The sequence below is a fragment of the Pleurodeles waltl genome, chromosome 2_1 (genome assembly GCF_031143425.1).
Source record: "Pleurodeles waltl isolate 20211129_DDA chromosome 2_1, aPleWal1.hap1.20221129, whole genome shotgun sequence".
Taxonomy (NCBI): Eukaryota; Metazoa; Chordata; class Amphibia; order Caudata; family Salamandridae; genus Pleurodeles; species Pleurodeles waltl.
The window spans coordinates 740622085-740638012 of record NC_090438.1 but is presented as its reverse complement, the minus strand read 5'-3'; the positions used below and the strand labels follow the sequence as shown (position 1 = coordinate 740638012).

Here is a 15928-nt window from a genome sequence, read left to right as displayed (position 1 = left end):
TAAGGGCTGAAAATACTCACTGTGGAGAAAACAAAAAGTGGGACACCAAGCAATGCAAACAGAGGTGACAAGCGGGTGTAATTAACAAAGTTGTTTCCTGAAGTTTTACTGTCATGCCGGAGGCAAAGGTGGCACCTAAGGATGGTGCCTACAATGGAACAGCTCCAGTACGCTTCATGACGCAGAGTGCACAAGCTTCCACCCAGACCTTACATGCTTCTGCGAAAACCACTGGGGGGAGGGGGCGCGCACAACATGGTAAGGGCAAGGGAGACATAAATTGCCAAAATATAAAACTGCACCCAGATGTGTACCCCGGGGACAAGGACACACAACTGCCATATTATTCTTTAGCTTTGCTGTGGTCGAGAGTGCAATTTAAGATTGGGCTCACAGGAGTATAGATTTTAAATTCTATTGTCATACAAGGACCAGGAAACAGACTGCCCAGCAGACGAGCTCATTTTCAGTTAAGAAGCTGGTACTTGTGAACCCATGGAACGTTTCCCTATGAGAGCTGCATGGGAATTCTATTTTTAAACCACACACATTTATCTCTTACCGTAAGTGCTCCAACAGTTCATAAACTTTATCAGGAATAATGAAGCCACTGACAGTGCACAGATAAGCTTGATCCAGTACTGTGCTAGGATCGGGACAGCCATATGTTGATATAAAACTATCAGCGTGATTATTGCTAAAAAAAAAAAAAAATGGAAACAAAGAAAGTATTGTTTATACATTCGTTCTAAGAGACGGAAAAGGGAAAAAGCCAACAGATAATTCATGCACAATTATTTTAGTAGGTTTGCTTCTTAGTTGTTCCAAGGATGCTCCCACTATTAAACTAATAACACAGACACCTCGAAGTTGCACAAGTAACATTAAGCGAGCAATATTTTCCAGGAGCCCTCGCTGAATATTAAAAAAAAAACATAGGCTACTCTGCAAAAGAACGTGTGCACCAAATTACTAACAATTGAAAAAGGCACTGATAAAGCCAATAGGATTCGCTATTTAAAGCAAATGCTTTGGAAAGTCATTAACTTAATGCAGAATTATGTTTTTATCTCACTCTCGCCTAATTGACACAGGCAGGCTTGTTACATTCAGACTGTCTAAACATTTGAAATAGGGAACTCTGATGGTGCCAGGCTCTACTTCTAATGCAGGTTTTCTATGCTAAACAGGACAATATTAAAAATAACCCCAAGGCACTGCTTTGACCAAGGTCATCCATTTTGTTCTAGTGGGGATACACCTGAGCACTCTTATTTCCAAATATGATAATTTAGCTAAGAGAGACTATCTTTTCCCTGGAATGCACTGCATCTCGTTAGGACACCTTAATAGCTTTCAAGCAGGGCTAGTATGCTTTAATGGTAAAGTGCCGTTTTTTTCTTATCAAATAAGGCTGCTATATCGTTTGTGCCAAACACAGAACTCAGATGTATACAGTCAAATAGATCATAATATTAATGTTGAATTTAACTACTGGTGTTTAAAGTAATAACTTTACCCACAAGAAGGGTAAAGTCGTAAAACTACATCATTGCCGAATACGGGTACAATTCTGGATTCCAGCGACCAGTGGTATTTCGCCTGCTGTCATTTCGAGCTATCCTGAGCGCCTGCTGGTGACAGCACTGCGCTGCAGCTCCGCAGGGCGATTCATCACAGTTGGAAATCTGATGCTTTGCTTGGGGCTTCTGGTAGTGAGGGAACACAAGAGCACGAATGTCTAGGGGCAGTGGCCCAGAGTGACAACAGGGAACTCCTGCTACGGCTAGGTCTCTCTTCAGTTCTCTTTTTGTCAAATAAACAGGTAATCTAATGTTTCTATCCTTTTTTTTCTTTCCTATAAGACTTTTGTAAACCTTATTTGTATTTATCTTTTCATTGTCTTTTTCAATGGGAAAATCTCTACAACAAGCTCCTCCTTCCATTAGACTTCTGTTGGTTCTCAACAAATTCCCTGCTCCACATGTCCATCCCTCCTCCCAGTCGCTACAAAATCTCCTCTGCCTCCTTCACTTCTTCCTGCACCCCTAGTTCCTCCTACTTCCCCCTTTTCTACCATGTTCATCAGTTCTTCTGTGCCCAGTCTCAGTCTGAAGGCTCTGTGGTCCCCGACCTTTCTGGTTCTGCATAGCTCACACTGAATATTGTGTGGTACACTCAATTTTTCTCTTTAAAAAAGTGATAAAAAATAAATTTGATTTCAAACTGTTCATTTTAAATTGTAATATTAATTTCTCTAAATTGTAAGCACGTAAATATATAGTTCTACTTATTTCCAGCAAAGGGCTAGTTAGCAGGAAATACTTACTACTTGTAACTGTAGTCCTTCACCATATCGATCTTTATAAACTCCATAAAAGCACAGAATAAATGCTTCATCTGGAACCTTGAACACATTTTATAAAGAAAACAATATCCAAAAAAGGAAAGAAAAGAGGGAGAAACACAAAAAGTATTCACATTTGTTCGACCCATTAAGTTTCAAGAAGACTGGAGGAAAGGGAAGGATGGGTGCAAAGTCAGAAAGTTAATAAGGACATGCGGTAACCCAAATCTTAACTTCTCCATTTTAACTTCCGCATGAAGACAGGGGACCGGATACAGAAAAACACAACTGGGTGACTTTCATCAAATGTACCATAAAAACTGATTCCACTTTCTTTTGTACGCTTTTTCAAATCTGTTTCTATTCCATCCAGTGTTTTATTTGCATTTTTAAGTACAAATACATTGGTAGCTGGAAAGAAATAATGCAGAGGTATGCAGGCTTCAAAATCGACGTTGAATCTTATTGGCTGACTATGGCTGATTATTTTGCTCTGTCCCTCACTTTGTAAGGTTCACAGACCTGAACAAAATCGCTAAACATTGTTGGAATAAAATTCCTCGGGCCATGCAGGTTCCCTCCCATTCTTGGAAGGCATGAGGTGGACCACAGAGTCATGCAAACTAATGAAAATTACGTGCATTTAGCCACAGTAAAGCCTGAAAGTCTAAACACTTGGGGAGGGATTACATAGTGTTCCTCTCCCTTACATTCCTAACTCTAACTATGTCTTGACACGTGCAAGTACTTCAGAAACAAATTATGTCACCTAATGTTGACTGTGTAAAGCTGAAAGTAGAATTGTCAAAGAGGAGGGCATACTAGGTGATAAAAGGAGTTGCATTTTCATTTGAAATTTGGACTGACAATATAAAAACAATCATTGGCAAAGCCAATAGGTCTCGCCTATGCAAGAGCTATTGCCTTTGCCAATGTGTTTTAGCCATGTTGTACACAAGCATGGCTGCTGTTCACCATGGCTAAAAGTTAGTGGCGTAGAGGACAGCAATGTGGAGTGGAACCACTAAGAGTTGAGTAAAGTGTTGTGGAGTGGCATAGAGTGTCCTGAATTGGAGTGGGGTGCAGTGGATTTGCGTAGAGTGGCATACACTGGAGTGTCACAGAGTAGAGTGGACTGGTGTAGAGTGTATTGGTGTAGAGTGTTTCAAAGTAGAGTGCGCTGAGTGCAGTGGCATCAAATTCATCAGCGTAGAAATGCAGTGTCGTAGATTACAGTGGTGCATAGTAGAGTGGAGTGATGCAGAGTGGAGTGGGGCAGAGTGGCACAGAGTAGAGTGTAGTGGCATTGAGTGCAGCAGCACAGAGCAGAGGGGCGTAGACTGGTGCAGAGCGTAGGGGTGTAGGGCAGTGGAGCAGAGCAGAGTCGAGTGGCATTAAGTTCAGTGGTGTAGAGTGATGCAGAGTGGTTTGGGGTAGTGCAGAATAGAATGGGGTAGAGTTCAATGATGGAGAGTGCAGTGTTGCAGAGAGGAGTGTCAGAGTGCAGTGGTATACAGTGGAGTAGAAAGAGATGGTGTGGAGTACAGTGATGTAGTGTGCAGTGGCATAGATTCCAGTGACAGAGTACAGTTGTGTAAGAGCAGGGTGGCACAGAAATCAGTGGCATAGAGTGGAATGGTGCAAGAGCGGAGCAGACTAGTGGCATAGAGTAGATTGTTTCAGAGTAGAGTGAAGTGGCCCAGAATGGACTGGTGCAGGGTAGGGTGCAGTTGCATAGAGTGGCATAGAGTGTAATGGTGTAGAGTAAAGCTGTGTAGAGTGAAGTGGTGCAGATTAGATTTGAGTCTTGTACAGTGGATTGGCATATAGTGCATGGGCACAGAGTTACGTTCTACAGAGTAAAGTGCACTGGCATAGAGTGCAGTGGCATATCATGCAGCATTGCTGAGTGGCACGGAGTACAGTGTCACAGAGTGGAGCTGTGCAGAGTGGATTGGTGTGGCCTAGGATGGAGTATTCATGGTGTGGGAGCACACTGCCATTACAGACAACACATTTTCAAATGAAATGACAATTACATTTGCACAGACAACTTTTTACTAATGAAACTCTACAGTGCACAGACAAAAATGTGTTTGTTTTGATCATAATAAAGTGTTTGTTTCCAACACACTCCATAAACAACAAAAACTGTGCTTCATTTGTTTTTCTAATTCTGATATACTTATACAGTTCATTTAAATCTTGTGTGCCAGAAAAAACACTCTTTCCTATCTCCAGTATGCAGCAGGATTGTCACATAAATCATCTCACTTTGAAGTCAGAGAAAGAAAAGTAAACAAGTACCCTCCAAAGAAAGCCACTGATATTTGACCTCAGTCTTTGAATGCACAGAGACGAGAGATAAGACCAAGATTTACAGGCCTGTTTACAGAAAGGGAGCACTCAGAAGGATACTGTTAATAAGGTTTGGGCAAGGGAAGGTACGAACTTAAGCTGGACAGCCTAAAACTAATAAACCCAGCAAATGGAAAGCAAGAAAAATTGAGTTACAAACCACAAAGTCACAGGCAGGTTGCATTCCTAGGTCAACCTTCTGAATGTCCCCAAGATCTTCTTTAGCAAACCAAGCAGCTACGTTGTCTGGTAAGGTGCGACTTGACCACCACCCAAAAACATGTACATTTGGTAATGGTGCAGAGATACCTGCAATGCACTGTTGTAGTCTGTGCCCAGTTGGTGCTGAAGCTGGATGCTGGGCAGATTGTGTAACAGAAGGCAACTGCTTGCAATGGATGCACATTCTGGCTAGTGGGATCTGAAACCAGTACATGATGAACATGGATAAATAATGAGCCCCGCACATGCTGTGTGGGTAATTAGCATTTGGGGAACTGTTCAAGAACTTGGTTCCATCTGTTTGTGGAAGTAAACCGGAAAACAAGCATGCACCTATGCTCAAGATCTTACAAAAAGCTTTCCAGAAGTGAAATACAAACTGTACTCCTAAATTGGAAATTAGCACTGTTATGCCACTGTTAATACATGTTGTAAGAAATCATGAGCGACATTTTTGTAAACGTTTTCTTACTGGTATGAAGTGTGTCAGTGTTGTCACACAATTTGTGAAAACTGGAATGGGTGTGGAACCTTCGGTAAAAAATTATTTCACTGAAAGAATTGGAGGGGTTGTGTTGAAGTTGTGGATAGTCTCCTGATGCAGGAGTCACTTGTAGATCAGAAAAAAAGTTTAGCATGTATCACATGGCCTATGAATCATTTTCTAGAAACAATGTGAGGCCGAGTGAGTCAGGGAGTCTTTCGTAAAAAGCCAGTGCAGAGAGAGCATCCGCCTCTTGGCTCATAGGTAATCTGAAAGCAGTACTCTTGAAAGCACTGTGACCAACTGAACTGCGTATCATAAAGCTCTAGCGGGTTTTAGGAACAATAAGCTGTGGGGGAAGTGACAAAGTATCCTGCACTTAATAGATAGCGCCTCCATTCTTCGGAGATATTCAAAGTGGCTAATGAGTAATAGCTAGAAAATTATAATTCGTATAGTGCAGATGTGGTGATGATCAGTTACAAGAATAGTATGGAACACGCATAGAACACCCACTGATCCAACTTTTCATACAGTTGCTTGTTATGCAGCTGCTGTATCTCAGTCGTCACAAGTTGTAAATTCCCTCTTAAGTTCCAGAAAAAAAAAATGTCATTAACATTCCGTGGGTGAAACGCATTCGAAAAATTCCTATCACAAAATTAAAGAATCACAAAATTAAAGAATGAAAAGCATCAGGGCACTAAAAGGACTGAAATAAACACTTTTTTATGCTAAATCCAGTCTTCTAGTTAGCCCCTCTAGGACTCTGACGTGGTGGTATGTCACTCACAAGTATAAAAATGATTGCATCACCAACCTGATGCCGTAAACCAGGGATAATGACAGTGGACTCCCAACCTTAACAGTAATAATCAGCTGGCAATCAGGCAAGCATGGTACTCTACTCCTTACCTGAGCCCAACTAAACCAAAGGCACATCTTTTAAAATGCTGACAACCTACTTTTGAAGCTTTCCTTGAAATGGAGCCATAGGTCTTAATTTTCTTTCTCAGTTAAGTCATAAATGCAACTACATGGTAAAGGAATCCCTAACAGTAGGTAAAGCAGCTAATCAAAATTCTGGTGGGATGACGCGGTTTCTTTTTTCAGTACGAGTCAGGCAATTGTCAAGCGTGTGCTGGCACCTACTCTGAAGCCGCAAGTCACTAATCTACAAAATACCAACTCTGGCCTTTTACGTCCGGTTTTCGAGAAGCAAAGATTCACATAATACTGGGAACACACGTGGGCTGTTTTGGCTAACCGGTGTACCTTTGGATTGTGCCAGACTCACGTTGAAACCCTTGGAAATGACACACAGCTCATTTTCAATCTCTGTCCTCAGAGTCAGCCGAGATCAGCCATGCTTCAATCAGACTTTTATCATCTGGCAACAATTTAAAAAAAAAACAAAAAAAAAAAAAAAAAACGTCTAAGACGAACCTTGCTTCTTTGAAGATCTTGAAGAACGGGACATAAATTGGACACTGCCTTTTCCAACTTAGCTACTTTGAATGTTCACATTTCAACTGGCCATTATGTGGTCCCTACAATGCTGTTGAAGTTCTCTATCTTCGTGGAATTTAAGGCCAGGCAACATTAGACGCTGGAATAAACTAGATGAAGACTACTTTTGTGATCTGCTAATGCGTGACATACCTTTGTTGGAATAAATGGTGATGAAAAGCAACTCTTGGCTCACCGCCGCACTACACATACTTATCCCTGAAATTATAACGACGGCCAAAAAAGAACCCATCTGTTCCATGGTTTGATAGGAGTCTAGTTGAGCAAAAAATAGACGTACATATCTGGAACGTCAAATGCATGAAATATGCTGCCTATTTTGTAAAGAAAACAAAATAATTGACATATAAACCAGTTTTGCTGGAGAGAGTTCTAGCTCCATTTATGATCGGCATATACAAATAAAGCAGAAGCCTTTCGACGAATGTTTGGAAACTTTTCCAGAATAAAATCTGGCTCACTCTATGATCCCGCGAGGCCTGGCATAGTACAAAAAGAAAAAAAGTTACGTTATTTTTTTACCTCTTATTCTTAAACTTTAGAACTCCTCCATTTCCCTCTGCGGTGGTTTCACATACCTGCTATGGTTATACCCCTACAAAACACACCTTTAGACAGAAATCTATTGGCTTAACTTACTTTTACTTTTTTTGGCTAAAGTACTTGAGAAATATATAAACAGTCAACTAATGAATTGTATAGCGTAATATAATTTACTCCATCCGTCCCAATTTGGTTTTTAGTTGGCCCATAGTAGGAGCCTGTGTGGCTCAGGGTCGCAGAGAAGCTCTGTCAGATTGTGGATAAGCCCTGATCCTGCTGAACCTAAATGCTGGTCTTGACACTGTACCCCATAAACGTTTGGCAAAAAGATTGAGCATTAAATTTCAATTTATTACGATAAGGAGCTCCAATGGAGGGCCACATAATGCTATATCAAAGATGAAAATACAAAAATACATAGAACATATTATATACAATCATAATTATATATTACTCATTAGTAGAGCATAAAACATCACAAAAATAAAAGTCTTCTCACAATCCATTACTGTAAATAAAAACAATACTTACGAGCCTCCAAAACCAGTTAAGTGTAATCATAGCATTACCTCCTCAACCCCTTTTCTCGCCCGAATACTTACTATCATGAGGTGTTCCACCTCTACCCAGACCCACCTGACCTAGGCAGACACAACCATAATACTCAACGCAAAACTCCCCCCCTCTCTGACCTCCAAGCACTTCCCACCAAGCTGATGAGAAAGAGGTATGCATCCCAGAAAATATTCGGTTTTCTTTGTCTGCTCAAGTCCACATATGCATATGTCCTTAGAGCCTTCTTCTCTCAGGTAAATCCTGGGAGGCGGGCCTCTCAGGGTTGGTTTCTTGACTCCCCCTGTTCTTCTGGTATGTTGGGTACTGTGCATTGCAAAGTGTCTGAAGTTAGCTGTTGCTCCCTGGATGTCTCCCTGGGTTAAATTTGAAGGCAGGTCATTCATGTAGCTTTTTTTGGCAAACCCAGGGGCTGTCAGATACAGTTTAAGGTGCATGGTGTCAGAGGACCCTTTCTACCGACCCCAGGGTGCTGAGGTTTACCTCTTTTTGCCAATGTGTGCCCCTTCACCCCAGGCTGGGGTAGACTCAAGCCAGTTTCCCGAGTGTGCTCAACGCCCTGGGACAGACACGTCTTCTCACTTCGTACAGGAGCAGGGCACCTTCAGGGATGCCGCATTCTGTTTTGGCCTTCATCAGCTGGCAGCAGGTCCATCACTTTGCAGCCCAGCTGTCATGTTCAAGGGTTCCTGGAAATGTTTGCACCGCACACTTTCTCCTTCATGTGCACGGCACTTGGGGATTCTCTGTGGCTCGTTCATCTCGGGATTGCTTCTCCGACTGGATGCACTACCTGCCTGCTGTGCTGAGTCAGTTCCATGTGAGTTTCCTCCATGGCTCCCTCCTGTGGTGGGAGGTCTTTTGTTAGAGCTCATCACAGCTTCTAGTGGATTTCAGCTGCTCTGTTGGCAAGCTGTTTTCTGTGTGGTGTCAGTGAAAAAACCAAAATGAATATACACTTCAACAGTATATTCAATATAATCCTACATATGGTGGTCTGCTGTAGTTGTACTTATTGAAGTGTTACTGAAAATCAAGTGCAGAGTTTGTGCATTTTTTTTCTTACAGGCACTGGAATGGCCTCCTTGGGGTCCTTCTGGTGGTTAAATGTGGCAGTGCTTCCCCTTCCTTGGTCAGTTCACCATGGAACACAGGAAGCATGCAGCCAAAGCAACAACACTGATCCAGTGGTTATCAAGAGGAGAAGGAGACGCAGGCATGGGGAGGACGTGTCAGTGCCATATGCTCAGGGTTCCGGGCCTGTCCGAGGAACAGTTCCAGCTACTAATGTTTTCTCAGTCAAAGGCTTTTCAGAAGTCTAGGGATACTGGAGACTCACTATTCCCCGTATTCTCCCACTTCCTCGGTTTCGTCCCTGGCAGTTTCTTCTCCCTCCTCTTCCTAGCTGCCTTCACAGTATGATGAGGAGGATAAACCTCCAGTTTCTGATGCTGCACTAAGGTCTAGGTTCAATCAGAAGCAGGATCTTTTGGTCCTCTTCAGGTGCTTGAAAGACAATCTGAATATCCCTATGGAGGACAACTTACCCAGTACTAGTTCTGGTCTCTTTCAACAACTTAATTCTCACCCTCCTACTAGCTTGGCTGTTTACAAGGAATTTTTGGATATGCTTCTGCACTGGAAGGGTCCTGAGAAGGCAGATCTTCCCAAGTTTTCAACCTGCCTCTATCCTTTGGCCACAGGCGATGTAGAGTTTTTCCTTCTTTTCTCAAAATTTATTCTGTGCTTTCTAATTTGGCTGGCCGTCCTATTTTGTCTGATGAGGTCACTATTTTAGACTTTGTTGACTGACCGTAAGGTGGAAAGATGGAGTCCTCCCTGAAGAATAATTTTTTGGGCTTGAATTTGGCTCTTCGTGCTGAGATTTATGCAGTGTGTGTCTCTCACTCTCTTCGTTAGGACCTCTAGTCCCTGACTAATGCAATCCAGGAAGGGGCTGAGTGTTTGGCGTTGTATGACAATATTGGAATGCAGGCTATATTTTTGGCAGCTGTCTCCTGGGATATTTTGAAGGCTTTAGCTTCCTCCATGACTTCTTCTGGATCAGCTCAGCGCCACATTTATTTGGGTGACTGGAAGGTATGCTCAGAAATCTGTGTTACTTCATATGCCCTTCACTGGCAGCATGCCTTTTGGTGATAACATGGGGGCTTTGTTACATAAGGGTTCCAAGAATCAAAAGCATGCACAGCTCTTTAGGTTTCAACCGAAGCCTGAGTTCTCTTGTAAGGCTCATTGTAAGAAGCACTACCACAGTCCTTCTGTGAGGTTTCAGAGCAGGCCCAAGCAGACTCCCAAAATACACAAGAAAGTACGGGGTTCTCTTAACGAGGGCGTCGCGGATATCAGCGTAGCCCTGGGTTGTATGTGTTCCTATTTGGAAGGGTAATGTCAGTGAAATGTCAGTAGGTAACTGCAGAGTGCATGCGCGGGGAGGAACAGCGGGGGGAGAAAATTCCTTTTACGGACTAGGTGGTCTCACACACTATATAGTGTCATGCTTCATCATTTGACCACCTAGACCCACCCAGGTAGGACAGTGCCACCTGGGCGGACTCAACCTCACTGTTAAAGGAACAGGAGGGAGTGCGTAAATAAACTTGTTTCTGGAAAGATCGGGATCCAGCTAATCTACTGAAAAAATTTAAAACACCTAAGCAGACACCTATGAGGAGTAACAAATTTAATAGTGGTGTCTGACTGGTGTAGTTAAAACGGGGGTTGGGACACCTCTGTAAGGACAAGGACTCACAGGGTCACCTAACTAATAGCCAACATGTTTCTGCCCTCAGAAGTGAGCCAATGAAGGTCTTGGGGCATTCGTCAGGGCCTAGGATCCCTACGTCTCACGTTGGAGGAAATTACTCTATGTGAAAGTCAAAGAGTGTGAAATAAAAGGTCTACCTTACCCAAGGAATTACCTTGAGGCGGCCTATGGGGGATAAACAAACAATAAGAACACTAGTGGCACACGGCACTGCAAAACCAACCAACTGCACACGTGTCAAAGGGATGCATTCATGCACGTAACACATATGTTCATAATAGGCAAAATACATGCGTGGAGTGACCAAGTGGGTATATCTATCTATACAAGTGGACAGTCCTACCACAGCAGGGAATTACAATTCTTACCCTTTCATAGAGGCTGCTAGCCTCTGGTATCCAGGAGGGGGAGTGACCCCTTATAGTCAAACACTAAGGGGAGACATAGAAAGAGACGGACACAAAGACAAAGTGAGGAAGGGGAGGGAACAGGAGTAACCAGGATAGATACAGGGGAGCACTAGGGGGGTGGTTCCCACTAGGAACCCACTATCATTGCTAAAATAAAGAGATACTGCTTAATAGAAAAAGTAGTAACACGGAGTGGCTATAGATAATAGTCATAAAAACAGGTAGAAAGTAAAATTAAAATTAATGGAGGGAAGGCTTATCTGTGCTGCCTGTGACCCGTGCAGCCACTCACTACATCAAAGGGGGCGCTCGCCGTGCGCCTATATCGTCCTCTCCTTGGACCGCTTGCGACAAGTGGCTGAGGGAGAACGGTCTATTTATGGCTGTAAGATGTTCCAGGTGCGCCCTGTTAGCGCTGTAATTAGAGTTCAATTCAAGTAAATCACAGCCGCGGGCCTTTTTATTGTGTTTCTGGCCTCGATATGGTCGCCGTTATGGCGGGCGCCCCAGCTGAGCCGGGGCGCCGGCATGAATGCGAGTGAGTGCTCGGGTGGGGCCCAGGCCGGAAGGTTCCGGCCCGAGCGCCACAACCGGAAGCCTCGCGCTCCCGGTGCCGCTGGGAAACGTAGTTCCCAGCGGTCCCGTGGCCCAGTGGAAAGTAAAATAAAGAATAGAAAGAAGAAAGAAGAAGGAGCCAGGAACGGAAGGGGGGGGGGGAAGGAGGGTGGGTTTGGGGGGGGGGGGGGGTTTAGAGATACAAAGGGGGGGAGAAGAGGGAAAGGAGAAGGAAAGGGGGAGGGAGGGGGTAACAACCGAGAGGGGAGGGGGGAAGGGGGGGAGAAAAAAAGGGGATACAAGGAGAGGGAGAAGAAGGAAAGGGGAAGGGAGGGGGTGACAACCGAGAGGGAAACAAGGGGGTAAGGGGGAGGGCAAGAGAGAGTGATGGGGAGGGGAAAAGAGAGCAGAGAGAAAGGAAAGGAGGTGAAAATAATGAAGAGAGAGCGAGAAGAAAAGATCAGGAAAGTAGAGTAAGGAGACTCCCTCCTTTTCTGCTCGGCAGTTTTCAAAAGCTCCACCTCCGCCTGCACCTAATGCCGGAAAGTGTTCCTCACTATGCCACCCTCCCAGTGGGAGGATACCTTTCCTTTTTGCTTCCAATCTGGCAAAGACATTTTTCTGACACCTGGGTATGGAGTATCATCGCAGAAGGGTCTTCTCTGGATTTTACCAGCAGCGTTCCCCATTTGAGCCCTGTAGCCCCGTCCAACATTTCAGTTGTTGTATGGGAGATTGCAGACCTCATCCTCAATGGTGCTCTTGTCCTGATCCCAAACAATCAACAAGGAAAATGTTTCTGCTTTCTTGGGTTCCTGGTTCCAAAGACTTCAGGGAACTTCAGACTCATCTTCAATCTGAAAAAAGTTGCTTGTCTCTCTGCAAAGACCTCAGTTCAAGATGGAGACTATTCAGCGGATCATTTCATTCATCTGCCCAGATTCATGGCTGGCATCCCTGCACTTACGAGATGCCTACCTGCACACTCCCATTTCTCAGCCTCATTAGCAGTTCCTCTGCTTCTGTGTTGGGGGTCTTCACTGGAAGTTCAGGGTCCTTACCTTCGGACTCGCTAACTACTCCAAAGAGTTCACCAAGGTCATGGCTCCCATGGAGGCTCATCTACACAGTCTGGGGGTGACAATTCACCCGTATCTAGACAATTGGCATCTCCATCCATCATCAGGCAGAGCCTGTTCTTCAGTCCCAGATTTCTGGTGTGTCGGACTCTGCAGGACTTTGGCCTTCTATAAACTGGGAGAAAACTCATCTTGACCCCACTCAGGATCTGCAGTTCTGTATGCTGCTCGGTGATACTGGGGCGCTGCGGGGTGAATTGGACCGCGGGGTTGGTTCCCCACGTTTACTTTGATAGATTTCATCTGAGAGATACGAACAGAGACTACCTCGATGTAATGGTTGTTTTGGATTGAATATATGGCATAAAGCCCTGATGAAGTCCTTAAAAGAGCAACTTCTCATAGGATGAAACACGTGTTGGCTGTACTTATGGAGGATATTAGAACATTATGAATAAAACTGGACTCTGAGACAAACACGAGTTTGTTGTCAATTTACGAAGAAGATTGGATACATTAGTAACTTCTAATTATGATATCATGAGTGCTCTGACATCTGTTTTTTTTACTGTTTGTAGTAAAGAGACTGTGGCAGTCTCGATCCAGCACTCTAGGAGGTTGTCCACTAGGAGGCCTTATGGTCATCATTGGTCCTCCTTTTTTAAATGGCGCAGGGACAGGTCTCTAAATCTTACTACTAGTCCATCTTCCTGGGTCCTTCAATTTTTGCAAGACAGGTTTCAGAAAGGCTTGGCGGTTTCTACCTTAAAAGTCCAATGGGCCACCATTAGATTTTACCACTCCTTATGGTGTGCCAAAACGTAATTCCTTCGTTTCTCGCTTCTTTAAAGGGTTTTTCTTTGTTTAAGCCGGCAGCGCAGTCTATTGTGTCTGCTTAGGACCAGTCACTGGTGCTTAGGGCCTTTCAATCTCCTCCATTTGAGCACCTAGACAGTGTAAGTCTGAAGTTTTTCCTTGAAGGTGTTTTTTTCTAGTGCCCATTATATCGGCGTGTAGGCTGGGGAGGAAGCGGGGTGAAGTTGTGGTCCTTATCTGTTGGGTATTCCTATTTGTCGCTTTTCGAGGACAGGCTTATTCTTTGGTTGTGGCCCGGGTTCCTCCCTAAGGTTGTCTCCTCCTTTCATCAGCAACAAGAGATAACTTTGCCTTCTTTTTTCCAGTGCCTACTACTCCTGCGGAAGAGGCTTTGCACACATTGTATGTGTTGAGGGCAGTGAAGAAGTATTTGTCTAGAACCATGAATTTTCATAAGTGCAAATATTTGTTTGTAGACTTAGGCATTTTTCATCAGGGTCAGAAAGCTTCTTCGCCTACTTTGAGTCATTGGATCAAATAGCTAATTCCTATTGATTATGACTCACAGAATGTACGCCTGTCGGGTGGTGTCCAGCAGAGGACCACTAGGGGCATTGCGGCTTCTTGGGCAGAGGCTTAGGGGGTATCAATTTTGAAAATGTGTAAAGCTGTCACTTGGGCTTCTCCCTTTACCTTTGTTTCCATTTACAGGTTGTATGTGGGTGATTCCTTGGCCTTTGGTTCAGGTGTACTGGCTGCTGTGCCTCAGTTAACAATCTAGTCTCCTCTCCTGAAGACTTCTTGGTTTGCAATAAGTTTGTTTGGAGCAGTGACCAAGGGTTTGATGCATTATTTCTGTTCCTGGAGATTCAATTAATCAATCACAGCATTTGTAAGGTGCAGCACTATCACCCACTAAAGGGATCTCGGTGCTGAGAGTGCTGTGTTTCAGTCGAAAAACCACATCTTGAGAATCCTTCAGAAGTCAGTCAGGAAGGGAGCTGTTTAGAGGTGGAGGGGCAGGCTGTTCCAGGCCTTGGCTGCTGTGTATGAGAAGGAGCGGCCTCCGCAGCGGCTGCAATGAATACAGGATGTGTGTGTGTGTTAGGTTCACCGAGGTGGAGAATAGTTGTCTTCCTGGAATGTAGAAGCGCAGTCGGTGGTTGATGGTTATGGAGGGCCTTGTATGCAAGTGTGGGTATTTTGAATTGGCATCTCTTCTTGATGGGGAGCCAGTGGAGGTTCCGGAGGTGTGGGGTGATGCTTGAGCTCTTGGGGAGATTGAGAATGAGTCTGGCTGCGGTGTTCTGTAGAGTCTGCAGTCTTTTAAGTAGCTGGGAGGACACTCCAGCTTAGAGAGTGTTTCCATATTTGAGGCGGCTGGTGACCAGGGTGTGCATGACTGACTTTCTGGTGTCAGTAGGGATCCATTTGAAGATTCAGCAGAGCATACGGTGGATCTAGAAGCGGGGGAGGTGACTAAGTTTACTTGTCAATTCAAGGATAGTTGGCAGTCGAGGATGATGCTGCAGGTTCGTGCGTGGTCTAACGGCAAGGGCGTTGGTCCCAGTTCTGCTGGCCACAAGCTGTGGTTCCATAAGGAGGTGTTCTTCCCAAAGATCGGGGTTTCCATTTTGGCTGTGTTTAGTTTGCGGCAGCTGTTTTTCATCCATGTTGCTACGTTGGTCACAGAATTGCGGAAGATGACTTTGGCATTGGTGGGGTCTCTGGTGAGTGAGAGGATTAGTTGAGGGTCAACGGCGTAGGAGACTTAAGTTCGTAGGATCCGACGATATCTGTGAGGGGGGGTCACGTAGATGCTGAACAGAGTTGGGCTGAGGGATGATACGTGGGGTATGCCGCAGGTGATGTTCTTTGGTGCATAAGTGAAGGGAGGAAGGCGGATGCTCTGTGTGCAGCCTGAGAGGTAAGAGGGGACCCATTTAAGGCTGTTTTGTTGACTGCTTAGGTTGTGGAGTCTGTTCAGGAGAGTATGGTGGGAGACTGTATTAAACGCTGCAGAGAGATCCAAAAGGATCACAGCTGCTGACTCTCCTCAGTCAAAGAGAGTCCTGATGTTGTCAGTTGCAGTGATCAGTGCAGTCTCGTTGGTGGGGTTGGCTCAGAATTCTGACTGTGAGGTGTTGAGAAGGTGGTTTTGTTTGAAGAAGTCGGTGAGCTGTTGGTTGATGGCTTTCTCGAGCACTTTGGCAAGGTAGGGGA

The 15928-nt window shown here is 44.5% G+C and overlaps 1 protein-coding gene across 2 annotated transcripts in view; it reads right to left on the bottom strand.

Annotated features, from left to right (window-relative positions):
- Positions 1 to 15928, bottom strand: part of RPP40 (ribonuclease P/MRP subunit p40) — a 384234-nt gene that overhangs the window by 45496 nt on the left and 322810 nt on the right. For both annotated transcript variants that reach the window (XM_069217495.1, XM_069217502.1), the window contains exon 7: positions 563 to 697. In XM_069217495.1, the coding sequence (XP_069073596.1) occupies positions 563 to 697 (135 nt within the window). The remainder of the gene's footprint in view (positions 1 to 562; positions 698 to 15928) is intronic.